Raw genomic sequence first — 22,855 nt, forward strand, 5'->3', positions numbered from 1 at the left:
ATTCTAAAATATATGATCTAGTAGATGAGTCTAGGCAAATATATTTACCTTTTACTGCTCTTTTCATATCCATTAAGTGTCATGAGCTAATAATAGATGTCATTGTAACTCACAAGGAATTACTTTGATGACAAACATTCAACATTTAGACAGGAAAATAATTATGTACAAGCTATCCATTTATGAACAATGAGAAAATGGTTGACAAAGAAATAAACAGAGGCCTGTCTTCTTCACAGAAATGAACAGCAAAACAAGTGCACATTACAAATGGCATGAGCAACATCATGCAGGCTAAACATTCGAATTTACAGACGACAGCTATGTACAAAGGTATGAATTTTAGCTTCACAGGAAAGTTTGGCACGCCAACCCTTTCCAGTCATTACCAATTTTCTTTAACAATCTTTGCCTTCTCAAATATGAATTTTCCTTCCTTGTACTTCTGGGATTCTTCAAATGCTCTTTCATACTTCCAACCCAATACCTCACGGCAATCACGGCAGTAGATATCAGCAACTGTGTGAAGCCCTGTCATAAGCTGCCTGTCCTCCTTTGGACCCATAGATATGTTCATAGCATGAGAGAAAAGAAACGCATGGCCGTTCCTCCCCTAGAATAGCCAAAAGAGCAAAAGAGATAATTTCATCCTCTAAACAGTCAAATACAGCCATAATCCAAGAGATACTTCAGAAATATGGTCTTTGTCTAAATGACGAACAATTGATTGCTAACAGGCTAACAGCAATGCTTGTGCCAAATATTGGGTGTTCCAAACTTTGGTAACAAACTAACAATCTGCCTTCTAGTTAACTTCTTGAACAAATACTGTAATAATTGAAACTCCACTATAGCAATTTCTGCACATTCATTATTTCCTCGGATCGATGTATCATAAATAAAACAAACGAGTTTTTGTTGGAAACATAAACCTACAAGATCCTAAGAATGCAGCATTTGCCAATCTTTAGATTACTGAACCATGATACTATAATCAATGGCTCCTACAGTAAATTAAGGGCACTCATGGCTCCTACAGTAAGCGGCTATGCCATGTTTTTACCTTCTTTAGCATAATATACCAAATCAATCCGGCACTACGCACATCAGAAGCCTAGTGATTAAATCCAATTCAATCTAGATTGTCAGTACATGACCTAAGATTAGTATTTGTCACTTGAGCAATCAGCCCCACAAATCCCCAAGAACTCAAGTTCTTCTTCACCTGAAAGGCCTTGGAGATGATGTCGTCGTGGAGGCAGACGTGGTTCCGGCAATGGCAGCAGCTGTACACCCGCGGCCCAACCAACTCCGCCATCGCCACCGCCCCTCTCCTGCAACCGATTCACCAAATCGAAAGAATCAAGAAGCCGACGCATCACACCCACCACGAACAAACCCAAATAAAAAAATAAAAAAAGAGCACACAATTTCAAGAATCGGAGAAGAATCCCTAAACCCAGAGATCAAGAGACCATCGATCGAACCCGCACCTGCAAATATTTCTCCCCTAATTGATTCCAGAAGCAGCAGGTTCAACCAATCAGGCCAAGAACCAGGAACAATCGAACCAAGAAAGGGGGAGAGAGAGAGAGAGGGGCAGAGGCGGCCAAGAAAAAGGAAATCAAAATCGGCACGAAACCCAGGCGGCGGGCTGCCTCTCGCGATGCTTCGATCGAAACAAGCGGCGCCGCTGAGGCGGAAAGGAATCGACTTTGTGCTGCGCCAAGTGCAGAGGAGGAAGAAACAGTGAAAGAGAGAGAGAGATGAGAATGGAATCCAAGTAGGAAAGGATGAGTGTGATAGTGAGGTTTGGGCTAGAATATTTGTAATTTAATCAATTAATTAAGGTTAAGCATGTGGATTAAGGCACACACGCTTGGTCAAAACGACTAATCCGCTTTGTTAGGTTGCTGGGTTAGGGAGCAAGAGAAGTGACAAGGATGCAAGCCAAGGAAAGGAGGGATTTTGATTAGTAGGTTTTGGTGTGAGTGTGACTGATGACACCACATGTGACTCACATTGAGATTGGCAGATTGCTATGACGTTTTAATGAAATGAGATTGCCATGATTATCTAGCATACTACTCCATCGTCCTATTTTAATATAGATGTGGATTTTCGTGTCTAACGTTCGAACGTCTATTTTATTTAAAATTATAAAAAGAATTAAAAAAATAGTCACATATAAATTATTATTTAAGTTTTATCGTCTATACCCATAAAATTACTAATCTTAAAAAAAAAATAAGACGGACAGTAAAACATTAGATATAGAGAGTGTAGAACTGTGGTTACAGTTACTGGAGTACTAATAAAGTAGTCATAATCATTTATTAGGACAATATTTTCTGCAACAAGGGAAATTGCTAAAGGAGTGGATTATGATACTCCCTCCGTCCCATAATATAAAGGATTTTAAGTTTTTATTTACACTCTTTGATCACTTATCTTATTCAAAAAAATTTAGAATTATTATTTATTTATTTTTACTTGCTTTATTATCCAAAATATTTTAAGTACATTTTTCGCCTTTTATATTTGCACAAATTTTTTAAATAAGATGAGTAGTCAAACAATGTAGAAAAACTCAAAATCCTTTATATTATGGGACGGAGGGAGTACTATTTTGACAATATAATATGTATTTTGTGCTATCATTAGTGCCGAATTGTTTTTATGCTCTTTTGATGATAGTACATGTTTTTCACTGGTCAGCACTAGTATCACAGCATGGTGAACTCATCTCATCTCATCTCGCTATCTCAGCAAGTGCGTGTAACACGTGCACGCTAGATGCCAAGCAGTAAGTTCTCAAGATTAACTTTTTACTCCCACCTCTGAAGATCCAGGCTCCATTATTGCTGTGTGTTTATTCACAGTGAATTTCAAACATGCTCAACTATCCCCAACTGTGCAATCTTCTACTCCTATCACTACCACACTGTTATCTTATCCCCCATTTTATATTCCCAACTAATCTTGCAATCTCTACAATCACAAAGAATGAAAAAAAAATGATTTTCTGTGAGCAAAAATAAAATGTTTTGTTATGTAGTCAAATGCAACTACTACTAGGATTTTTGTTGCCTTATCCAGGGCTAGGGATGTTATGTCCATTTATATTATACAAGACCATAACAGCAGACCACGATGACGAATAAGGGCCCGTTGACCAGTCGGTTGGGCCGAATGGCTCGCAAGCCCATCGTCTTGTGCAAACCCGCTGAAAGCAGTAGTCAAATGACGTGGTGAGATCATATTGGGCACTGGCCTCCTAAATCGCTGAGAAGCCGGCTAATCTAGCACCTTTAAGATATCTTATATTCCCAACTAATCTAACAAGCTTTAATTACAATCACAAAGAACGGGAAAAAAAAACTATTTTTTGTGAGGAAAAAAATGATTTATTTATGTAGGCAAATGCAACTACTACTAGAAAGATTTTTGTTGGCTAGTCCAGGACTAGAGGGTGCAGTGCATTCAATTGCTTGCTTCCTCTTCCTCCCCTCCTCCTTCCCCAAAGCAGCAAGGCCAGCCTGTGTTTCCCAAACACCCACAGCCATCACCTCCTCTTCTTCCTCTCTGCAGTAGGGGTGCTAGGCTAGGGTAGCTAGCTAGCTACCATCATCATGAGCTCAATGCCACAAGAAGCCATTGCTCCCCATCCTTCCTAACCTTCCTGCTGGTTTTGCAAACATCCCACACACACACAAAGCAGTGACAGTGAGTGCCAATGCTGAGCTCTTGTGGTGGCCATGGCCATGGAAATCCAAGAAGCTTGCAAGAAGAACACCATGGCAGATGTGGTGAGCAGCAAGGTGGAGGAGGAGGAGGAGGGCAAGAGCAAGAGCAAGATGGGTTCTTGGTGAGAGAGGCAAGGGCATCCCCACCATCTCCATCTTCTTCATCATTTCTTGGATCCACAAGCTCTTGTTCTGGAGGAGGAGGAGGAGGGCAGATGTTGAGCTTCTCCTCCCCCAATGGAACAGCAGGTGAGATGAACTGATGATGCTGATGCTGCAGTGCAAAGAACCAGGGAAAAAAAGATTTATTTGCTTTTTTTTTTTTTAGTCTTCTCTGGTGAATGTACTGTTGCATCCGTGGTGTGTGTGTGTCTGTGGGGTTTGATCGATCCCCAGCTGGTGATTGTTTTTGCTCATCATGGTCTGAGAGTCTCTCATGGCATCATCCTGCAAAAGCCCCTGCCTTTGGGGTCTTGTCAATAGCAAAAGGAGGGCTCTTCTCTTGTTATTCCCCTCCACACACACTCTTTTGCTTTTCTTGCAACCCACCTCCACCTCAAGGATGTGTCTTGTCCCCAAAGATGTGAGCTTTTTCTTCCCCCTTCATCCCAAGAAAAAATAAAGCTAAAGAAGGCAGCAGCAGCAGCAGCAGCAGCAGCAAGCACCGACTTGTGTTGTGCTGCTGTTTCCTTAAAATCTTGCATGTGTTGGAACCAGGAAACCATACACCACATGCTCATGGGCATCTTTGGCATCAGGCCTATTTGCTCTTCTTGACTTTAGTAGTGAGTACTTCATCATTTGTGCTCATCAGTTTTGCTTGTGTTGTGATGAAGGGTTGGGCTTGAGCTCAGGAGGAAGCATGCAGGGGGTCTTGGCAAGGGTCAGGGGGCCGTTCACACCAACACAGTGGATGGAGCTGGAGCACCAGGCACTGATCTACAAGCACATTGCTGCAAATGTTTCTGTCCCTTCCAGCTTGCTCCTCCCCATCAGGAGAAGCCTCCATCCATGGGGTACTACCTTTTTTATTCAGCTCATGTGATTGTTATTCTGTTCTGCGTCATATCCCCTTTCTGTTGTAAATAGCTCAAGATAGGAATAGGAATAAAGGAATAAGTACTTAGAAAATATGAAAGAAGAAAATGCAGGTCGTATGGTTGCAGTTGCCTGTTAGTTTCAGATGTATAAAGGTGTCCCAGATTGGGGTTCTGTTGTGTTGAGGTTGGTAGTTATATCTTGTTGTCTTTCTTGGGACAGGATGGCTTTGTGATTAATTAGTTTGTAAAGGCAGTAATCGAAGTCCCTTTCTGGTACTAAAAGCAGTATTGGCTGCAAATCTAGGCATTATAATGATTTGAAGATTGCATTGATACTAGAAATGTACTGCTTTTGGATGTTTGCATGATGCTCATGTGCTAATATTTCCAGTTACCAATGTGGTGCTTCTTGAGTTTAGATATAAAACTCTTCTCTTACATTGGGATTCTGATTTTTTTTTTTTAGTTGTGCCTCTAGTCTTTTCCACAACAAGATCTCCAAATGTAGTCATAAAGTGTTCTGATTCCCTTTAACTGGCGTCATGTTTGGTATGTACAAACTAAGTTCTTATGCAGACCTGGGAGGAATGTTGCTGAAATAGTGCAAGAATATATCGTTTTGAGGTGGTTTATATATTTCTGACATGAAATGGGCATTCTATTTTGCACCAGGATGGGGATCATTCCCTCCTGGCTGTGCTGATGTAGAACCCAGAAGATGCCGCCGCACAGACGGCAAGAAGTGGCGGTGCTCCAGAGATGCTGTTGGGGATCAGAAGTATTGTGAGCGACACATAAACCGTGGTCGCCATCGTTCAAGAAAGCATGTGGAAGGCCGAAAGGCGACACTCACCATTGCAGAACCATCCATGGTTATTGCTGCTGGTGTATCATCTCGCGGCCACACTGTGGCTCGGCAGAAGCAGGTGAAAGTCTCAGCTGCTACTGTCTCTGATCCTTTCTCGAGACAATCCAACAGGTGAAGTTGCCTGATCCTACATGAATATGCATTTTGTGCTTCTTGCATGATGTGTGGACACTGTGAGGTGGTCTTTGTCAAAATAAATGACATCTGTTGCCGATACAGTAATTTAGTCCAGCATGTGGTAATGGAGGTGCCAAATCCTAACAACCTATAAGTAATTTATGTATGTATCAGGATTCTAGGCAGCATAATAAAACATCTAACAAATAGATATTGTACAGAAAAGTTAAGATGAATTTGACCAAGCTAGTGATATCAATATACAGTAGGAAAGTCCTCACACAATTATTTAGTTTGATTATACTCCAGTTTCTGTGATTGCATTAGTCATTCATTTAATTATGAGTTAATGTCCCTACAATGAACTCCATTTTTTCTGCTCTCTCTCTCTCTCTCTCCTTTGTAATGAAGGAAATTCATTTCTTCTTTAACCTGCTGCAATTAACAGAAGGAAAATTTGCACATTGTTATCTGAACTAAAGATCTGACTCTACTTTGCAGGAAATTTCTGGAGAAACAGAACGTTGTCGACCAATTGTCTCCCATGGATTCATTTGATTTCTCATCCACACAATCTTCTCCAAACTATGACAATGTAGCATTGTCACCACTGAAGTTGCACCATGATCATGATGAATCTTACATCGGGCATGGAGCAGGCAGTTCATCAGAAAAAGGCAGTATGATGCACGAAAGTCGGTTAACAGTCTCTAAGGAAACACTTGATGATGGACCTTTAGGTGAAGTTTTCAAAAGAAAGAATTGCCAATCAGCTTCTACAGAAATCTTAACTGAAAAATGGACTGAGAACCCCAACTTACATTGCCCATCTGGAATCCTACAAATGGCTACTAAGTTCAATTCAATTTCCAGCGGCAACACAGTAAATAGTGGTGGCACCGCAGTGGAGAATCTTATCACTGATAATGGATATCTTACTGCAAGAATGATGAATCCTCATATTGTCCCAACACTTCTCTAAGGCTGTGTTTGAAAGTTCATGTTGGATTCGCAAATGATTGAAAGTACGTTTATGGATGGTTCTATAAGTTCCTGTTGTTTCCTTCGTTATGTGTTCTTGTGTTCCTCACCTTTTTATCTTTTGGTTGAGGTTGGTATGTTGTAATTTTCTCCTGTGCTACCTTGTAATATGCTGAAGTTAAATGCTCTTCTAAAAATTGCTGTTGCAATCCAAGATTCAGGATTTATGTGTCCAATTCTGAATTTTAATGAATCATGCCCCTTAAATGTAAAGGGAATTTTATATTTCATTAATTTGACAAAAACGTTGCCTTCTGCTCCAGCTTTTCAAGAGTAGGTTCTTCAGCCTGAAACTAGGTTTGAGAACAGATCATTCATTCTTTATGAGATATAACCAATGCCTAAGATGTATAAACTATGTCAGCATAACTGTGTATTGACAAAAATGCAAGTAATCACATTGTGTAGAATAAGTAGATAATTTTAATATTACCAAAGATGCTGTTCTAGTATAACCCCTTCTTTATTCAAGAACAGTGTTCTGCACTTCAGACAACCAAAAATTTACACTTACACATACTGCGCAGTAATTGGAAATTACAACAAGAATTGTAACATCAATCATAGCCCACAGCCTATCAAGGACTTATTGCATCGATCAAGCATATCACCTCCGAGTGAAGATGATAGAACATAAGAACAACATACATCATGGTAAGTTGATAACAGTTTTTGATCCATCAAGCAACTCCTGCTGACCTTATCTGAAAGCAGGTGCCTCATGTTTCAAGAGACCGGTGAACTTTCGGCTTGCTATGTCGCGAGCAGAAGGACTTGAGCCTATCAATACCATCTTCAAGAGAAGACGGTTCGATGGCGAAGGTGATTCGGAGCCAGTTCTTGTATCCAACAGCACATCCTGGACAATTTTTTTTGCCAAGTTGTTAATATTTCAAACAGAAGGCAATTCTGAATCACTGATCATTGTAGAGACAAAACAAATTGTACCGAACAGATGGAATGAGCTAGAATTTTGAAAGTTAAATGATGTGCATGGGAGGAATCAGGATTCAGGAATGTACCTGGCAAAAGAATCACCAATTCTTCCTTTGCTAGCTGGCAGCAGAAGTCCATGTCATCTTTGATGCCTTGCAGGCAGGACAGATCCAGTTTCACCTGCACCAAGCCAACCAAAACATCATACACCATCAGAAATTCCCTTTGATTCTCTTCATTGTGAAGCAGAATATTTGACTGACCATGACAAACATGGAACCCTCAGGTTTGCTTGGGCAAGTGATGCAACTGATGCCCTTCAGCTTTTCCCAACAAATATCTGCGGTCTGCCTTAGGACATCGACGGTCTTTTCAAAGAATTCTTCCTTTGTGTTCTCTATGAGTTGTGGAATTGCTCCCTGAAAAACATTTTTTTAATCAAGGTAGAATGTAAATGATTATGTTTTGATATTATGTATCTCCACTGATCTTTTTATTCTGCCAAGTTATGTACAATTTATCTTTAGAAGAGATGTGATCAGGCAATTTTAGTTACCTGGATAAATGTTGCAGGATCAGCCGAGATATCAAGGTAACTCTGGATGCTTTCCACTACCTGAAAAGGGGGATCAAGGCTAAGAGTTGTTTGACCGTTTCCAAGGGTTAGGTTTCAGATAATACCAAAAAGTGGAAGCTATTTCATTAAGCTTAGATTGCTGCTAGTCTGCAATATCTGCATTCTTTGTTGAATAAACTACAAATATCCTTGATTTTTGTTGTTGATTGCAACAGTACTTGTATGAAAAGGGTTTGAAGTTAAACTTAAACAACCTTGGTCCTTTGAAATACGCCATTAGGATCGCTCGTCACAATCCATCCAAGTCGCCATCCAGGCACAACCCATCTCTTCGATATCGATCCTAACGTAAGAACTGGAGCTACTGAGCCAAACACCCCCATCGGCACAAATTTATTCTGCCCAAACGTCAAATGTGCATACACTTCATCTGCAATGACAAAGATGCCAAGCTTTTTCGCAGTCTCGGCAACCTACAAGAAACACTGATCCTTGATCAAACACACTGAAATTTCCCCCAAAATGATCCCCAGTAGGAAAGAAATGACTAATTAACTCAGTACTTGCCTTGGCCAAATGCTCAGAAGTGTAGACATTGCCACAGGGATTTCCTGGATTGATAATGACCATTGCAACCGTGTTCTTGTCAGCAAGTTCCTGCACTCCATCAAGATCAACCTCCCAGCCACTCTCTGGGAGAAGATCAAAGTACCTGACCTCCATGCCATTGAACACGGCGCGTGCCTCGTGGAACAGGTACCCTGGCCTTGGGCACAGGATGTTGGCACCAGGGCGAGCTAGGACAGAGCAGATGATCTCAATCGCTTGAGCACAGCCACTTGTCAGGTACACATCATCAGCTGATAGCTCATATGGCAAGTCTCGCGATAAGTACCGCGCGATAGACCTGGAATTCAACTTCAGTTTTAGGATTTTTATGTCTAGCTATGGTGAGGAAGATATGTGCCAGGATTGTGAACAGTAAAACAGGTACATTGATCTTTGTGAAATCAACACTATGTGAGCCTAAATTTTGTCAGACTCTTTAAATTTGCTGCCCAGACACAGATGTCATGATTGAGGATTGTGTGTTAAGACTTAAGAGTACAAATTCAGCCACTCTGAAATTTCAGAGTGGACCACATGATCACTTTTAAGTCTTATATAACCCATAGTTGAAATTTAGGGTGGACCATATGCACTTACTCCACAGTAATCTGTCAGGTTTGTTATGCTTACTCCATAGTGATTCTGTTGTCAGTTAGTGGTCACACAGTGTGAGGCCACCAGTGGTTTATATCATGCCTGAACAACCTAATCATTTGACAAATCCAGTACCATTGCTCCCTTTTTATGGACAGCCAAACCAGTTGATGTCCAAAATTGTTTTTGCCTAAAGATCATTGTTTTCCGCTGATTTGGTCAATTTGTTCAGAATGAACAAAACGCAAAGCTTTGATCTTTTTTCATCCCGTAAGGTAAATTCTAAGGAAATTTCATCTTTACCATGTAGAATAGAAAAGAAAAAAATTTAGAAGCGGATTAATACAGCAACATTTGCAGCATGAACAGGTGCTAATTAGAGAGGGCACCATCGGTTGGCCTAATAAACCAAAGTCAAAGCCAAAATTTAAATTTTAAATTTAATTCTGAAGTTGATTCTAAGATATTTTTAACGTACTTTTTTAGCATTGGTTTTTAAGTTGCTTATGTTGTGTTTATGTAAGTTCCCAACTTCCCCTACTTTATTGTCCACGCACACACTTCCCAAACTGCTAAACGGTATATTTTTTTTGTAAAAATTTCCAATAAGAAAGTTGCTTTAAAAAATCATCATAATCTATTTTTTAAAGTTTTTTCAGCTAATACGTAATTAATTATATGCTAAACTATTACATCGTTTTGCGTGTCGGGAGGCATGGGTTACCTCCAAACACAACCTTAGAACACATATACAAAAGTTTTACCTATAAATTAATATTTACTCCCTACATCCCTAAATGTTTGACGCCGTTGACTTTTTTAAACATGTTTGACTGTTTGTCTTATTCAAAAAAAATTAAGTAATTATTAATTCTTTTCTTATCATTAGATTTATTGTTAAATATACTTGTATGTATACTATAGTTTTATATATTTCATAAAAGTTTTTGAATAAGACGAAAGATCAAATATGTTTAAAAAAGTCAACGGCGATAAACATTTAGAGAAGGAGGGAGTATTCCCTAATAACCCATTTTAGCTTATTATGAAATGAAACCGATGAGGCTGAGAGAGTAATTGATGGCGATTTTCTCTGACCTCCGTGCAGGCTCGAGGCCGACGCAGGAGGAGTAGGAGTTGTGCTCCCCGGACCGGAGCGCCGCCGCCACGGCGTCCACGGCGTCCACCGTCGTCCGGAAGCACGGGAACACCGACGGGTCGCCGTGTCCCATCGGGATCACCGCCCTCCCACCACCACCACCACCATCTCCGCCGCCGCCCGCCGCCATCCCGGCCTTGACCCTGCCCAGCACGCCGCGCACCGACAACGCCGTCAGCCCGAGCAGCGCGCCGTTCGGCTCGAAGTTCCACGCCGCAGCGGTGGCCGGCGGCCGCCCGTTGCCGGAGCCGTCCTCCATTGCTTGCGCCGGCTTCGGAATTTTTTTTTTTTTGAAAAAAAATGTTTATTTTGAGTGGTGACAAATAGTAGGATTTGATGTAGGAAAAAGTCTGAAGCTCAAGGTTCACTTGTACTTGATGCAGGTAGAGGATGGGGACAATGGGGAATCTATATAAACAAAAAAAAATTTGAAAAAACAAATGCAAATTGTGCTGGTACTCACTTCATTTTCAAATACTAGCCTGTCACCTGCCATTATTTTCTTTAAACTTTACCTGCTCGTATTTTTTTTAAAAGAAAAAAGAATTGCAAACACCTAAAAAGATACTTTCTCTGATTCACGTTACAAAGACGCTTTAGGATTTGAATAAATTCATGCATGGATTTATATATGTGTTTAAGGATGAAGGATAAAGAGATCGAAACGTCTTGTAAAATGGGTATCATATTTTCAGCGTATTGGATTCCTAATGTAAGCATGGAATTCCTGTTAGTCTAATCTAACCATTTAAGAATAATTTACCGTCAAAATTGAAACAATAATATACAACAACGATAGATATTTGAAAACGGATCGAGTGATACTTCCAGCAATAAGCAAAGACAGACTTCCTTTGTTTGTTCAAAAACATGAACAAAGCCAAATTAGAATAGTTTGTTTCATTAACCTGCAAATCGACAAGCAATGGCAGAGAGACAATCCGGAGTTACATCATCAAAGAGAGCAGATTTGACTTGATTATTTGACTAGCTCGCTTTGGAGTACTCCAGTTGCCACGAAATCGATCGAGAGACAGAATTCATATGATAATTAATTGACGACGATCGATATATGCCAAGAGCTAGCACGTACGACGACATAAGCGCTTGCATCAGCGCTGACGTGGCTCTCCACGTGTAGAATCCACGCATGACGTGTGATATATCTGGCGATCGTGATACGGAGAGAGAAGTTTTAGGCGGTTTGAGAGTTGAACAAAGAGAAGAAAAAAGAATATTATTTTCTAAACACACGTTTCCCGAATTGCTAAATACTGTATATTTTAAAAAAAAACTTTCTATAAAAAGTTGCTTAAAAAATCATATTAATACTTTTTTAAGTGGGTACGAAATGTAAAGTTTGTGACATGAATAGATATATGTGTTGCGTCATTGTGGTTCGCTCCTGCTCATCTCTCGATAGCTTTGGACGGCTTGTGGCAGCTCGAGGGAAGGGGATTGGGAGTTTACACGAAGGAATTGATGGTGAGATTAAGATGGAAATTTGATTTTTCATCCCAGTCTCTTGTTTGGTAGAGGTGGTGGAAATCGATAGGGAAATTAGTTGGAGATTAGACTATTAATGAAAACGGATGACTGAGATTTGTTTATGCGAAGTACAGGAGGAATTCCCTCCCAATTACCACCCCTACCCAGGTATTGAAAAGGAGGGAGTTTATTTCTCAATTCCCCATCTCTGTCCCACCAAAATTCACATGTCTCCCAGTCAAACAAAACAGTAAATAGGCTCATCCCTCTAAACTCCCAATCCCTAAACTTCCCCAACCAAACGGACCGGGAAGGAACACAACATCAGGAGGTTTTCAAGAGAAACCCTTTACTTTGTTTCTGTCATCGTTCATCAAATCATGTAGGAGGCGGTGGATCTTGGCGGGTGCATCACTCTTAGGAGCCTGTTTGGGAGATTAGGTTTTTTTTTTAATCCTCTTGGGATATTTTTCTCCATACTGCATGCGCTTCTGACGTTCGTCCTGTGTAAACTCGTTTGCTTCCTACTAATTGAATGGTGTGCACGCACGAAAAAAAAGACTATAGACCAATAATGCATAAAGGTGTGAAAATAAGTACTTCTCCTGTTATTTAATATATATGACGTCGTTGACTTTTATTACAATATTTAACTGCATTATTAAAAAAGATATGCAAATCTTATATTGGTACTTAAAATTCCTTTAGTGATACATCGAGCCACAACAAAAGAAAAGATATTTACTTTAATTTTGTGAATAAAACAAATGGTCAAACATAGTATAAAATGTTAACGGTGTTATATATTAAAAAAATAGAGGTAGCAAGATTTTATTTTGAAACAGAAGAGCAGGGAAAGTGGGAAACCTTTTGCGGATTACAGAGTATTCAGCACATATAACACAAGATCCATGCAGATCGCACTTGAAAATTGAAATGATGCCATCCCACCATTTTGTGTGACCTCAACAACATGAAAGACTAAAAAATACCGGCTGATTGAAACTTTTAGAACCAAGCCAGCCGGAGACCCCAAGAGGCCAGAGCACACACATCTCTTAACGCTGCAAATGAGCCTGCTGCTAAGTGATAGGAAAAAAAAAAAAACTTTCTAGGGAGGCAGATTTTCGTCACTCGAAGATACATCCCACTGTGCTTGTGTTTGTCGCCAAAAAGTTTGACTGTAAATAACAAATTTGTAAATAGTGCGTATTATTTATAGTCAAATTTGTTTTTTTTCGGTCGTACACTAAGTTGAATATGAACTTGTATGATTGTGGAGTGATATATCACATATTTATCCACTTTTTAAAGAAATACAATTTTCTTTTGCAAACGTGTTAATATTTCAAACTGAAGGCAACTCTGAATCACTCATCATTGTGGAAATAAAACATATTGAACCAAACAGATGAGGTGAGCTAGAATTTTACAAGTTAAATCATGTGTATGGGAGGAATCAGGATTGTACTACCTGGGAAAAGAACCACACATTCTTACTTTGCCAGCTTGCAGCAGAAATCCATGTCATCTTTGATGCCATGCAGGCAGGACAGATCCAGTTTCACCTTCACCAAGCCAACCAAACATCATACACCGTGAGAAATTCCCTTCGATTCTCTGTATTATGAAGCAGCATATTTGACAAACATGGAACCCTCAGGTTTAGCCCAGCCTTGGGCGCAGGATGTTGGCACCAGGCAGAGCTAGGGGACTGCAGATGATCTCAATTGCTTGTGCACAGCCACTTTGTCAGGTAGACATCATCAGCAGATAGCTCATATGGCAAGTTTTGTGATGAGTACCAATTGACCTGAAATTCAACTTGAATTGTAAGATGTTAATCTAGTCATGGTAAGGTAACTCTGTACCAGGATTGTTAACAGAAAACATGTATGGTGAACTTTGTGAAGTTCATACCATGAGCTTAACTTTGTCAGACTCTTTTAACTTGCTGCCCAAACACAGACAGGTCATGATTGAGGACAGTTTGTTAAGAGTACAAATTCAGCCACTTTGAGTGATCAGCTATGTACTGACTGCTTAAGAGTATATAGATGCAAGAGATGAAGGGCCTGTTCACTTTGATGCAATTTTCAACCTTACCAAATTTTGGTAAAATTGCCAAAAAAAAATAGCTACATTTAGTTTGCTGTCAAATTTTAGTAACTATATAAGAAATCCTGCCAAAATTTTGATAACTATGCCAAAATTTTGGCAAAATTTGGTAAGGTTTTTTTTGGGATCAAAGTGAACAGACCCAAAAACTATATGATTGTATAAATTGCTACATTGCTTGCCTACCGGCAAGATTGGAATGATCAAGGTTTATAACCACAGAACAGTAGTGAACAGTCAGGGTTGCACAAATGCACTTGTCTTTCACAACAAATGCAGATAAAAACGCAGGCCAACACAACGAGAACTTCAGGTCCAGAAAGGCCAACTCCATTATATGCTTCAAAACCTAAACAAGTCAATATCTGTACTACGCAATAAGCACCTGCATCAGCACTCAGCAGCGCTTCAAGTAGTTCACACTTGCAGACGACCTTATACCCATCAGAACCAAATAGAGTATATACTTAGTCAGCATATCTTAGGATTCTAACTAGGCATCAGCAGATAGCATAGAACAACACCAACACCAAATTGTCAATCAAAACAACCCGCATGCCGATAGGCGAATTTTAGGAACTAATAACAGCAGATAGCTGGCAAATTTTAGGAAGAAATAAGTACAGAGATAGGTAGATCAGATTAGCACAGATAGATGGTCTAGAAATAATAGGTCAGGACTGACACATTCAACAGGCAGGGTTCCTAGTCTTAGATAAGCACCCAGCATACAGTGCCTAAGTTGGGACTCATCAGGATGGTTACTGACTATCAATTGCTAAGCCTTGCCGCAGCTCAGCCCGGATGCTGTCAAACTGTCGTTTAGCATCACCGCGTGCTTCCTCAGCATTGTTATTCTCCACCTTCAGTCTTGACAGCTCTGCATCTTCATCCTCCTTTTTCTTTGACATCTTCTGGCCTTTCCATCGGAGTTTCCCAAGTTCCTGTTCAAGCTTGGCTATAGCACTATCATTTTCATCAAGCAGAGCATCAACACGGGACACAGCAAAGGCCTTATCCGCTATCTGTTCTTTCAGTTTCTCCCCGTCTCTGAGAGAATTGGTGTAATCTGATCTGATCTGGAGCAATTTGGTCAGAATCTGCTGCAAAGACTGAACACTGAATCCATTTTCTTCTAAAATGGTAAGTGTTTTGATGTGGTCTTCAAATATTTCCATGCTGTCCGTTATGCATAATTTACTTATATTATCCACTGCATCAGTATATGACCACATTAGACCTAAAGCCGTTCCTTCACGCAGCCCTAGTGGATGGTGCTTGAGTGGAAGGAAATGTGGCTGCTGTGGCATCTTTCGAAACACATCCATCTCTTCAAATAAAGACCAAACATGGGACCTCTTGGTGAATGGGGCCTGCTGACCAGTGAGTTGACACTTAGATATATCTGAGACCATAGAATTCCCACCAAATGAGCAGCGCCTTAATATGGCATTGTCACTGGTGCACGGCAAACTCCCACTGTTCCCAATATGTAATTGGATTGATCCCTGTCCCACTTTCCCACCCACCTCATGCCCAACTGAACAGTCAAGAGGTAACATAGATTTCTCCATAAGATGGCTGATTTCAGCTACTTCGGTAGCCACATTGTCAGATTCTGCATCTCTATTATGATTATCTTGACAAATGCTATTGATTGTAGCAGTCAGCTCTTCATCGAACAGACTAGAATTTAAGTTAACTTCAGAGAAACCATCAGTGTTCCAATCACGAGAACCTGCAAAAAAAAACATCATTAGAAAACTGCTACATTGAATGCAACAAAATAAGTGAACATTTACAGCAAAGATAGAGTTCCCAGAACATACGTTTTCCATTGACAACTGATTCAAAGCCTGGAGGTGTTAGTGGCAACAGTTCTTGATTTGTTACTTCATTTGCATTCAGGTTATCCTCCAAAGCCTTATTAAGCTGCTGCTGAATATGAGTTTCACCCTCCAACTGTCTCTGAACAGGATACCAGAGTAAGAATGTGGCAGTCAATGGAAATATGTGATCAAGACAAGTTTCATACCTCCACAGAAGATCCTTTCAGTCGCCCTGCAGCTTTCTTTCTACGTATTGGCTGGACAGTACTGGTTGCATCCAATGAGTTATGTGGGCTATCTGATTCTTTGGAGCCCTTCTTTCTAGCAACTGCAGATTGTACATCAGTTGTTAGATTTGATGCATCATCTTGTTGATAGAACAGTACTAGACAAACTACTTACATTTCTTCAAGATAAGAAACTTAGTATTTGAACCACTATCAGCCTCTCTTGACACCTGCAAACAGATTGACAAGCAGCACAAAAACTGCTCATGAATATGGATTCAGGATGGATAAGTTCGTAAAAGTCAACAGCACAAGACTTACAAAGTCAAAAGCCTTTATTTGTTTACCCAGAGGAGATGGGGTATTGCATTGTGAAGAGACACTCAAAGCACAAATAATTTCTCTGCTTGGAGAAGTACTGTTTCCCTTTAACTGAATCTGGACCAGCAAAAAGATTCAAATGGCCATAAATTAAAAATTATCTGCATGTAAGAAGTAATTCAAGTACAAAACACAACAGATGGGACTCACATTATCAGAGGGATCGTTCATGTCCTGAAGTGCATGAATAAGTCTCATTTTACCCCGTTTGAGCTCGGAAGGCATGATTTTTTTAGTGTGTAGTTGCTGGACAGAGAGCAGCCCTCCCCGTGCCTTCCGTACAGGATTGTATCTGCGAGATAATGCCATTTTCTGTTTTCCAAACTTTTTAGTTGAAAGCATAGCATAGCCTTCATTCATACTTGTTCCACAAGCAGATGTATTAGCCTGACCATTCATAAGCATCATGTCAGATATAATTTCTTGATTAACCATTGTCTTCCCAATACCATCTTCTCTTGATTCATTCTGAGGTATTCTATGTCCTGTCGAAGCATCAAGAATCCCCTTCACTGGTACCAAACAGTTACTCACTATCTTCTTCGAAAGCACTTGAATTTTTTTCATTCCAGATGGGTCAGAGCAAGACTTTGGAGAATGATTGCTTCCCGATGACTTGCATAATTCAGATAAAGGAGTGTTCATCTCAGAATGTGAAACATCCTCAGAATCTTCAGGTAACATGCCTTCAGGCTGCTGCGTTGCATTGAACTCCTTCCTTGACCTTTTTATTGACCTTCTCCGGGCAGAAGATTCAGTATCATGTCTATGTTCATCATCACTGGAGAACACATCAACTGGTGAGCTTGGGCTTTTTCCAGACATAGACTGCTGCCTCAAGTGTCTCTGTACAGGTAAAGAAACATCATGAGTGGATCATGCAAGTTGACATACAAGCTATTGAAACAACAATCATAGAGAAACCAATGCATGTAAGAACAATAGCAAAAATATGAACATGAATGAACAGATCAATGTGTATGACTGCTAATCCATGTATTTGGGTACTGTAAACATAATCATAATATGTCATGGCTGCACATTCGTGGCCAACAAACAGTTCTCTAGCCTATATGTATTTCCTTTCTTCTGCTCTCACCATTACATCGAAATGAGCTTTTCACATTCCACCGTGACATGCAATCCCATTTTCCCCATTAAATGCAGCTTTCTTTTTTCCCCCCTTTTCCCATGTTTAGCATATGATCCTAGTTTTTATGTTTTTTCTGTTACTTGTTTGGCTATGGGCCCACTGGTACAATTTTTTAGATCATTGAATGGCAATATCCACAGATTCGTTTTTGTTAAAAGGAAGAATTTTATTGCTGATAGAAAGTTTTACTATTATTTTAAAAGTTGCCCATTTGTATCTCTGTTGAAAGTTTTGTCTTATTGTGAAATTTTCTTGATATGTAGATGAGAGTTTTTCAGTTCTATATGATTTTCTCTGTATAATAGGTTTTCCGGTTTTAGCTGAAATTATTTTAGTTTACGAATACAGAAAATTAATGCAAAAACAAATGTCTACAAGATAACGATGGACCAAACATTTCAAACCAACTGTGAAACCAACAATTGTCTGAATTCAATCATGCATGCATACAAGAGATATTGTTTCCTAAGTTCAGACAAAACGTCTCCAAACTATGTGGGAATTCTGCACAACTACCAGGTACAATTTAAAAATAATTCTGAAATATGAAAACAACAGCTTGCTTAATCCGATATACCAAAGCAGATTTCACAAGTATCCAGGACTTTAACAACAGCCCACAAAACATTGCGCTGACCTTAGCCATATGGTACACAGACCCATCGTACCCCAACTATCCCAGATGAAAATTACAATGGTGAAGAACAAAGTTGTGGAGACAATACAACAAAAATTGAGCATGTTTTTCAGTACAAGGGTGAAGCATTCGACAAAATGCTTGCTGTTCAATCACTCGTTAAACATAAGTTTGCTTGAAACTTCTTGCTGCACTATGTCAGGCCTAAAACAACAAGGCATCATGTTTTCAAGAGGTTATGAGCATTGTTCAAAGAGGGTGATTTTTTTCAAAAAAAAAAAGAAAAAAAAAGGGGGGGGGCTGTACCATGAATTTTTCTTAAAAGTATCTAGTCAAGAATGTGAAAACGTATTTAGCAGGACTCCTAGTGAATAAACATGGAACAAGTCAACAAGTGGGAAAAAAATCCAATAATCACCCTGATCAAATTGATGGTTCAATATTCAAGCAAACCTACATATACCTACTCAACAGTTCTTCAATAAATAGCTTAGAAGCCAGAGAGTTTCATGTCCTAAAACTCAAAAGATACATATTTCAAGAATAGTGGGCTGAAGGTTTGATGTAATTAAAGGAACACATAGTAAGTTATTTTAATCATCCCATTTAAATGAACTAACACAGAATATTTAGATGGCATGTAACTCATATCCGATTCTTTTCATTTATTTAACTCCAAAAATTACAAAACTAATCATAATTCATCCTGATCCATGCATTAGCAGTGAAGCACACAGTATCAACATCAGCCACAAGCTCACAACAGCAAGCAAACTGAAACAAAGAAAACTAGCAAGCACAGGTTACATATAGATTTTAGCATTACCTTAGCAGAGACAATCCTCCAGTTCTTGCCATTCCACTTGTACTGAGGCTGAAGCAGCTCCCGCACCTTGGTCACCACAACCTCCTTGGTCTTTCCATTGACACTTACCTCATACTCACCCTCGCCGACGACGCTCCGCACCACGCCGGGCGACCACGCCCCGTCGCAGTAGGCCTCGACGGCGGCGCCGGGGCCAATCCGGAAATCGCAATCCCGCGGCGAGCGCTCCTCGGACGGCCTGATGAACCGCCAGTGCAGGTACTCCACCGCCTTGGCCACGGCCTCCCCTTCCCCCTTCTCCAGATCGGAGTACTCGACGAGGTAGCTCATCCTGTCGATCACCTTGGCCACCTTGGCGTGGAACCACGAGTGGCCGTACACCTCCCGGTCCCTCCTCACCTCCACCTTGTCCCCGACCTGGTAAACCCTAACCGCCTGCTTGGGCTGGAGCGCGATCGCCGCCTCCGACGGGACCCACTCGCCGCCGACGTAGTCGCGGCGCGGGCGCACGAGGCTCCGCGGGAAGTCGATCACCTCGCGGGTGATGGGGAACGCGACGGTGACGACGCCGCCGCCGCCGCCGCCGCCGAGCACGATGCCGGACCACCACCCATCCTTGTGAAACGCCTCGACAATGTCGTGCGGGGAGAGCGCGCGGAGGTGGTCGTCGGAGTGGGGTGGTGGCGGCGGCGGCCGGGGGCGGATGTGGGAGGGCGCGAAGTGCTCGACGAGGACGCCGCCGTCGTCGGAGACGAGGTGGGCGTAGGACGCCGCGTAGCGCGCCGGGGTGCGCGGGCCGCGCGCGGGGACGAAGCCCACGACGACGGCCTCGAACCAGGAGCCGTGGAACCCGTCGGCGTCGACGCGGACCTCGACCTCGGTTCCGGGCGCCAGCGGGGGCTGCTCCCCCTCCACCCCGCCGCCGCCGGGGCGCGGGCTGCGGGGGGAGGACGGGCACTGCGACCCCTTCGGCGGCCTCGTCCACCGCCGCACCCGCCCGCGGCCGCGCCGCCGGCCGGTGAGCAGCGGCGAGCGTCCGGCTGCCATGGTGGAGGTGGAGGTGGTGGAGAGGGGGAATGGGAGAGGTTTTTGGTGGGTTTGGGGTGGGCGTGTCGTGTCGTCTACCCGTCTCGCCCATCCGAAGCGAGGTGGGAGTGGGGTTGTGTCACTGACAGGTGGGCTACGGTGGGGGTGCGCGGCGAGGGATGGGCCCACTTGTCAGTGTTTGATTTGACTGGAAGGATGGTGAATGCAAAGGTGGCGGAGTGGTGGTGGGACCAGGAAGTGGGGGTTGTGGGGCCTGTTTTGTCAGCAGTAGCTGACATGTAGCGCCCTCGTGGGGCCCACCGGTCAGTGGAAGTGCGATTCCCTAGAGGAGGAGGTGACCGTTTCATTGACAACCGGACTCCACCGGCACTGCCGCATTCGTACTGGTAAAATGGACGTGACTACACTAGCGGTCTAAAATCAGCTTTATGATAGATACTATCCACCTATATTTTAAATATAATTTTTTCTTAAACTACTCATCCGATCTACGATCCGATTACATCGTTGTGTTCGTAACAATTAAATCTTTATAACAAGATCTCACATTATTGTATTTTGATAAAAAATATAAATTATTTTTATAATACATCTGAATTATTTTTGGATTTAACTAAGTTACTTCTTTGACATATAAAAGTAATTCAATAAAGCCTAAAAGTAATTTACATATAATATAGAAGTAACTTATAAAAAAAGAAAGTAACTTTAAAACTTTATTTAATTTACTTTTATATGTTTAAGAAGTAACTTAGTGAAATCTAAAAGTAATTTAGATATATTATAAAAGTAATTTATGATTTTTTATCAAAATATAATCATGTGAGATCTTATTGTAAAGATTTAATTGTTACGAACACAACGGTGTAATCGGATCGTTACGTATACTATAGAAGTAACTTATAACAAAAAAAAGTAACTTCTATAATATATGTTAATTACTTTAAAATTTTATTGAATTTACTTTTATATGTTTAAGAAGTAACTTAGTGAAATCTAAAAGTAATTTAGATATATTATAAAAGTAATTTGTGATTTTTTATCAAAATATAATCTTGTGAGATCTTATTGTAAAGATTTAATTGTTACGAATACAACGGTGTAATCGGATCGTAGATCGGATGAGTAGTTTAAGAGAAAATTGTATTTGAAGCATAGATGGTAGGAATATTTTTTCTACTTGCTTGATCAATTAGTACTATAGTAAAGTAAAATTCTTCAAGATACATATGGCTGATCGTATCTGGACATGGCTGCGCTTGTTATGACTAAATCGAGAGCACTCTCGATTTAGATTTTGCATTGTAAAATATATACTCCCTCGGCTCCATAATTAAGCTATAACTACTTTATAAAGTATTTCATAATATAAGACATGCATACATATTATTAACTAACACATCTTTTCCACTAAAATGTTATTATTTAAATCCTCTACCATCAAGATCTCTAATTCTATTGGATGTATGTATTCTGTTTATTATGGTACTCTAAACTATGAGGTGATACTAATTATTTTTTAGTCTTTGAGTTAAGGTGGTTATGTCTTATATTTTGAAATGGAGGGAGTAGTATTTTTTAAATGCTTGTGAATGACATTTCTCAAAATTTTCTCTATAATTACCAATCGTCCTACATTTTCTCTCATATTTTCCCTTATTTGACAATTTATATTTCCCATGGAGAAATCTTACTCAGCAACCAAATGTAGGGATGGCAATTTTGCCCATGGGTTCGGGCATCTGCGGATACCCGACCCAATGGGGCGTGGGCGTGATTTTTTACCCTGGGCACGTCTGCCCGAGACCCGTAGACATCGTGGACAACAGCCGGGTTTAATTTTTTACCTATGGGTAACCCATGCCCGACCTGATACATATGTATTAGCTAATTTTGACTTATCTCTTATTATATCCCATTCTCTTGGTTCATTTGTGATACTAACTAATAATAAGTTGTGATGTAATTCAAATTATTGTTGATAACTGATAATTTGGTAAATTGTTGATTTCATTTCTCTTTGTTAAATTATATATCTTTCGAGTTATTATTCATGTGAGATCCTTGGGTACCCGACGAGTATACCTGTGCCCGTCGGGCATGGGTGCGGGCACAAAGTTTTGCCCGCTAACTCTAGTGGGTAGGGTTTGGGTGGGCGATGACGGGCATGGGGTCAGGCATGGTTTTGCTCTACCCGTGCCCGACCCGACCCGTTGCCATCCCTAACCAAATGTCTTAATTTCAGTCCCCCTATGGTTTCGTATATTCTCTTTCCAATAAAACCAATTTGCATTTTCTTTGCTATTGTTTACTCCCTCTATAAAAGAAACCAACCTCGCAATGACACATGTTACTACGAGGTTGGCTCTAGATTAACACATTTTTTTTGCCATATTTAGTTCCCACGCAACAACTTTTCACCCTATCACATCGAATATTTGGACACATATATGGAGTATTAA

The 22,855-nt window shown here is 40.7% G+C and overlaps 4 protein-coding genes across 6 annotated transcripts; 1 reads left to right on the forward strand and 3 right to left on the reverse strand.

Annotated features, from left to right (window-relative positions):
- Nucleotides 1-31: 31 nt before the first annotated feature.
- On the reverse strand, nucleotides 32-1,815 carry LOC127755060 (protein yippee-like At4g27745). Its single transcript, XM_052280695.1, has 3 exons — nucleotides 1,494-1,815; nucleotides 1,226-1,334; nucleotides 32-613 (listed from the first exon to the last, which is right to left on the reverse strand). The coding sequence occupies exons 2-3, from the start codon at nucleotides 1,316-1,318 to the stop codon at nucleotides 386-388; spliced, it is 321 nt and encodes a 106-aa protein (XP_052136655.1). The 5' UTR covers nucleotides 1,319-1,334; nucleotides 1,494-1,815; the 3' UTR covers nucleotides 32-385.
- Nucleotides 1,816-3,460: 1,645 nt separating this feature from the next.
- Nucleotides 3,461-6,972, forward strand: LOC127754894 (growth-regulating factor 8). Its single transcript, XM_052280495.1, has 4 exons — nucleotides 3,461-3,995; nucleotides 4,583-4,762; nucleotides 5,459-5,765; nucleotides 6,273-6,972. The coding sequence occupies exons 1-4, from the start codon at nucleotides 3,737-3,739 to the stop codon at nucleotides 6,751-6,753; spliced, it is 1,227 nt and encodes a 408-aa protein (XP_052136455.1). The 5' UTR covers nucleotides 3,461-3,736; the 3' UTR covers nucleotides 6,754-6,972.
- A 296-nt stretch (nucleotides 6,973-7,268) lies between these two features.
- LOC127754893 (nicotianamine aminotransferase 1-like) lies at nucleotides 7,269-11,025 on the reverse strand. Its single transcript, XM_052280494.1, has 7 exons — nucleotides 10,627-11,025; nucleotides 8,893-9,232; nucleotides 8,580-8,798; nucleotides 8,305-8,364; nucleotides 8,012-8,167; nucleotides 7,835-7,928; nucleotides 7,269-7,671 (listed from the first exon to the last, which is right to left on the reverse strand). The coding sequence occupies exons 1-7, from the start codon at nucleotides 10,944-10,946 to the stop codon at nucleotides 7,532-7,534; spliced, it is 1,329 nt and encodes a 442-aa protein (XP_052136454.1). The 5' UTR covers nucleotides 10,947-11,025; the 3' UTR covers nucleotides 7,269-7,531.
- A 3,303-nt stretch (nucleotides 11,026-14,328) lies between these two features.
- Nucleotides 14,329-20,408, reverse strand: LOC127755164 (uncharacterized). Of its 3 annotated transcripts, none has more exons than XM_052280809.1 (7): nucleotides 19,347-20,408; nucleotides 16,881-17,576; nucleotides 16,671-16,781; nucleotides 16,525-16,579; nucleotides 16,329-16,450; nucleotides 16,123-16,261; nucleotides 14,329-16,031 (listed from the first exon to the last, which is right to left on the reverse strand). In XM_052280809.1, exons 1-7 carry the CDS (start codon nucleotides 20,391-20,393, stop codon nucleotides 15,055-15,057), a joined length of 3,147 nt encoding a protein of 1,048 aa, XP_052136769.1. In that variant the 5' UTR covers nucleotides 20,394-20,408; the 3' UTR covers nucleotides 14,329-15,054. The 3 variants fall into 3 exon arrangements, with proteins under 3 accessions (XP_052136769.1, XP_052136770.1, XP_052136768.1); XM_052280810.1 differs by having other exon boundaries at nucleotides 16,123-16,255; nucleotides 16,671-16,787; XM_052280808.1 differs by having other exon boundaries at nucleotides 14,332-16,031; nucleotides 16,671-16,787.
- Between the last annotated feature and the right edge of the window lie 2,447 nt (nucleotides 20,409-22,855).

The sequence above is a fragment of the Oryza glaberrima genome, chromosome 11 (assembly GCF_000147395.1).
Source record: "Oryza glaberrima chromosome 11, OglaRS2, whole genome shotgun sequence".
Taxonomy (NCBI): Eukaryota; Viridiplantae; Streptophyta; class Magnoliopsida; order Poales; family Poaceae; genus Oryza; species Oryza glaberrima.

Excerpts from the sequence above, each read along its gene's own strand:
- LOC127755164 (XM_052280808.1), bottom strand. The coding sequence starts at position 20,393 with ATGGCAGCCGGACGCTCGCCGCTGCTCACCGGCCGGCGGCGCGGCCGC. Across the intron at positions 16,580-16,670 it reads AAATAAAGGCTTTTGACTTT|GTGTCAAGAGAGGCTGATAG; the intron begins GTAAGTCTTGTG and ends ATCTGTTTGCAG. Across the intron at positions 16,451-16,524 it reads GTTTCTTATCTTGAAGAAAT|TTGCTAGAAAGAAGGGCTCC; the intron begins GTAAGTAGTTTG and ends TACAATCTGCAG.
- LOC127755060 (XM_052280695.1), bottom strand. The coding sequence starts at position 1,318 with ATGGCGGAGTTGGTTGGGCCGCGGGTGTACAGCTGCTGCCATTGCCGG. Across the intron at positions 614-1,225 it reads TCATCTCCAAGGCCTTTCAG|GGGAGGAACGGCCATGCGTT; the intron begins GTGAAGAAGAAC and ends TGGCTATTCTAG.
- LOC127754893 (XM_052280494.1), bottom strand. The coding sequence starts at position 10,946 with ATGGAGGACGGCTCCGGCAACGGGCGGCCGCCGGCCACCGCTGCGGCG. Across the intron at positions 9,233-10,626 it reads GGCCTCGAGCCTGCACGGAG|GTCTATCGCGCGGTACTTAT; the intron begins GTCAGAGAAAAT and ends GTTGAATTCCAG. Across the intron at positions 8,799-8,892 it reads CTTCTGAGCATTTGGCCAAG|GTTGCCGAGACTGCGAAAAA; the intron begins GCAAGTACTGAG and ends TGTTTCTTGTAG.
- LOC127754894 (XM_052280495.1), top strand. The coding sequence starts at position 3,737 with ATGCTGAGCTCTTGTGGTGGCCATGGCCATGGAAATCCAAGAAGCTTG. Across the intron at positions 3,996-4,582 it reads CTCCCCCAATGGAACAGCAG|GGTTGGGCTTGAGCTCAGGA; the intron begins GTGAGATGAACT and ends GTTGTGATGAAG. Across the intron at positions 4,763-5,458 it reads GAGAAGCCTCCATCCATGGG|GATGGGGATCATTCCCTCCT; the intron begins GTACTACCTTTT and ends ATTTTGCACCAG.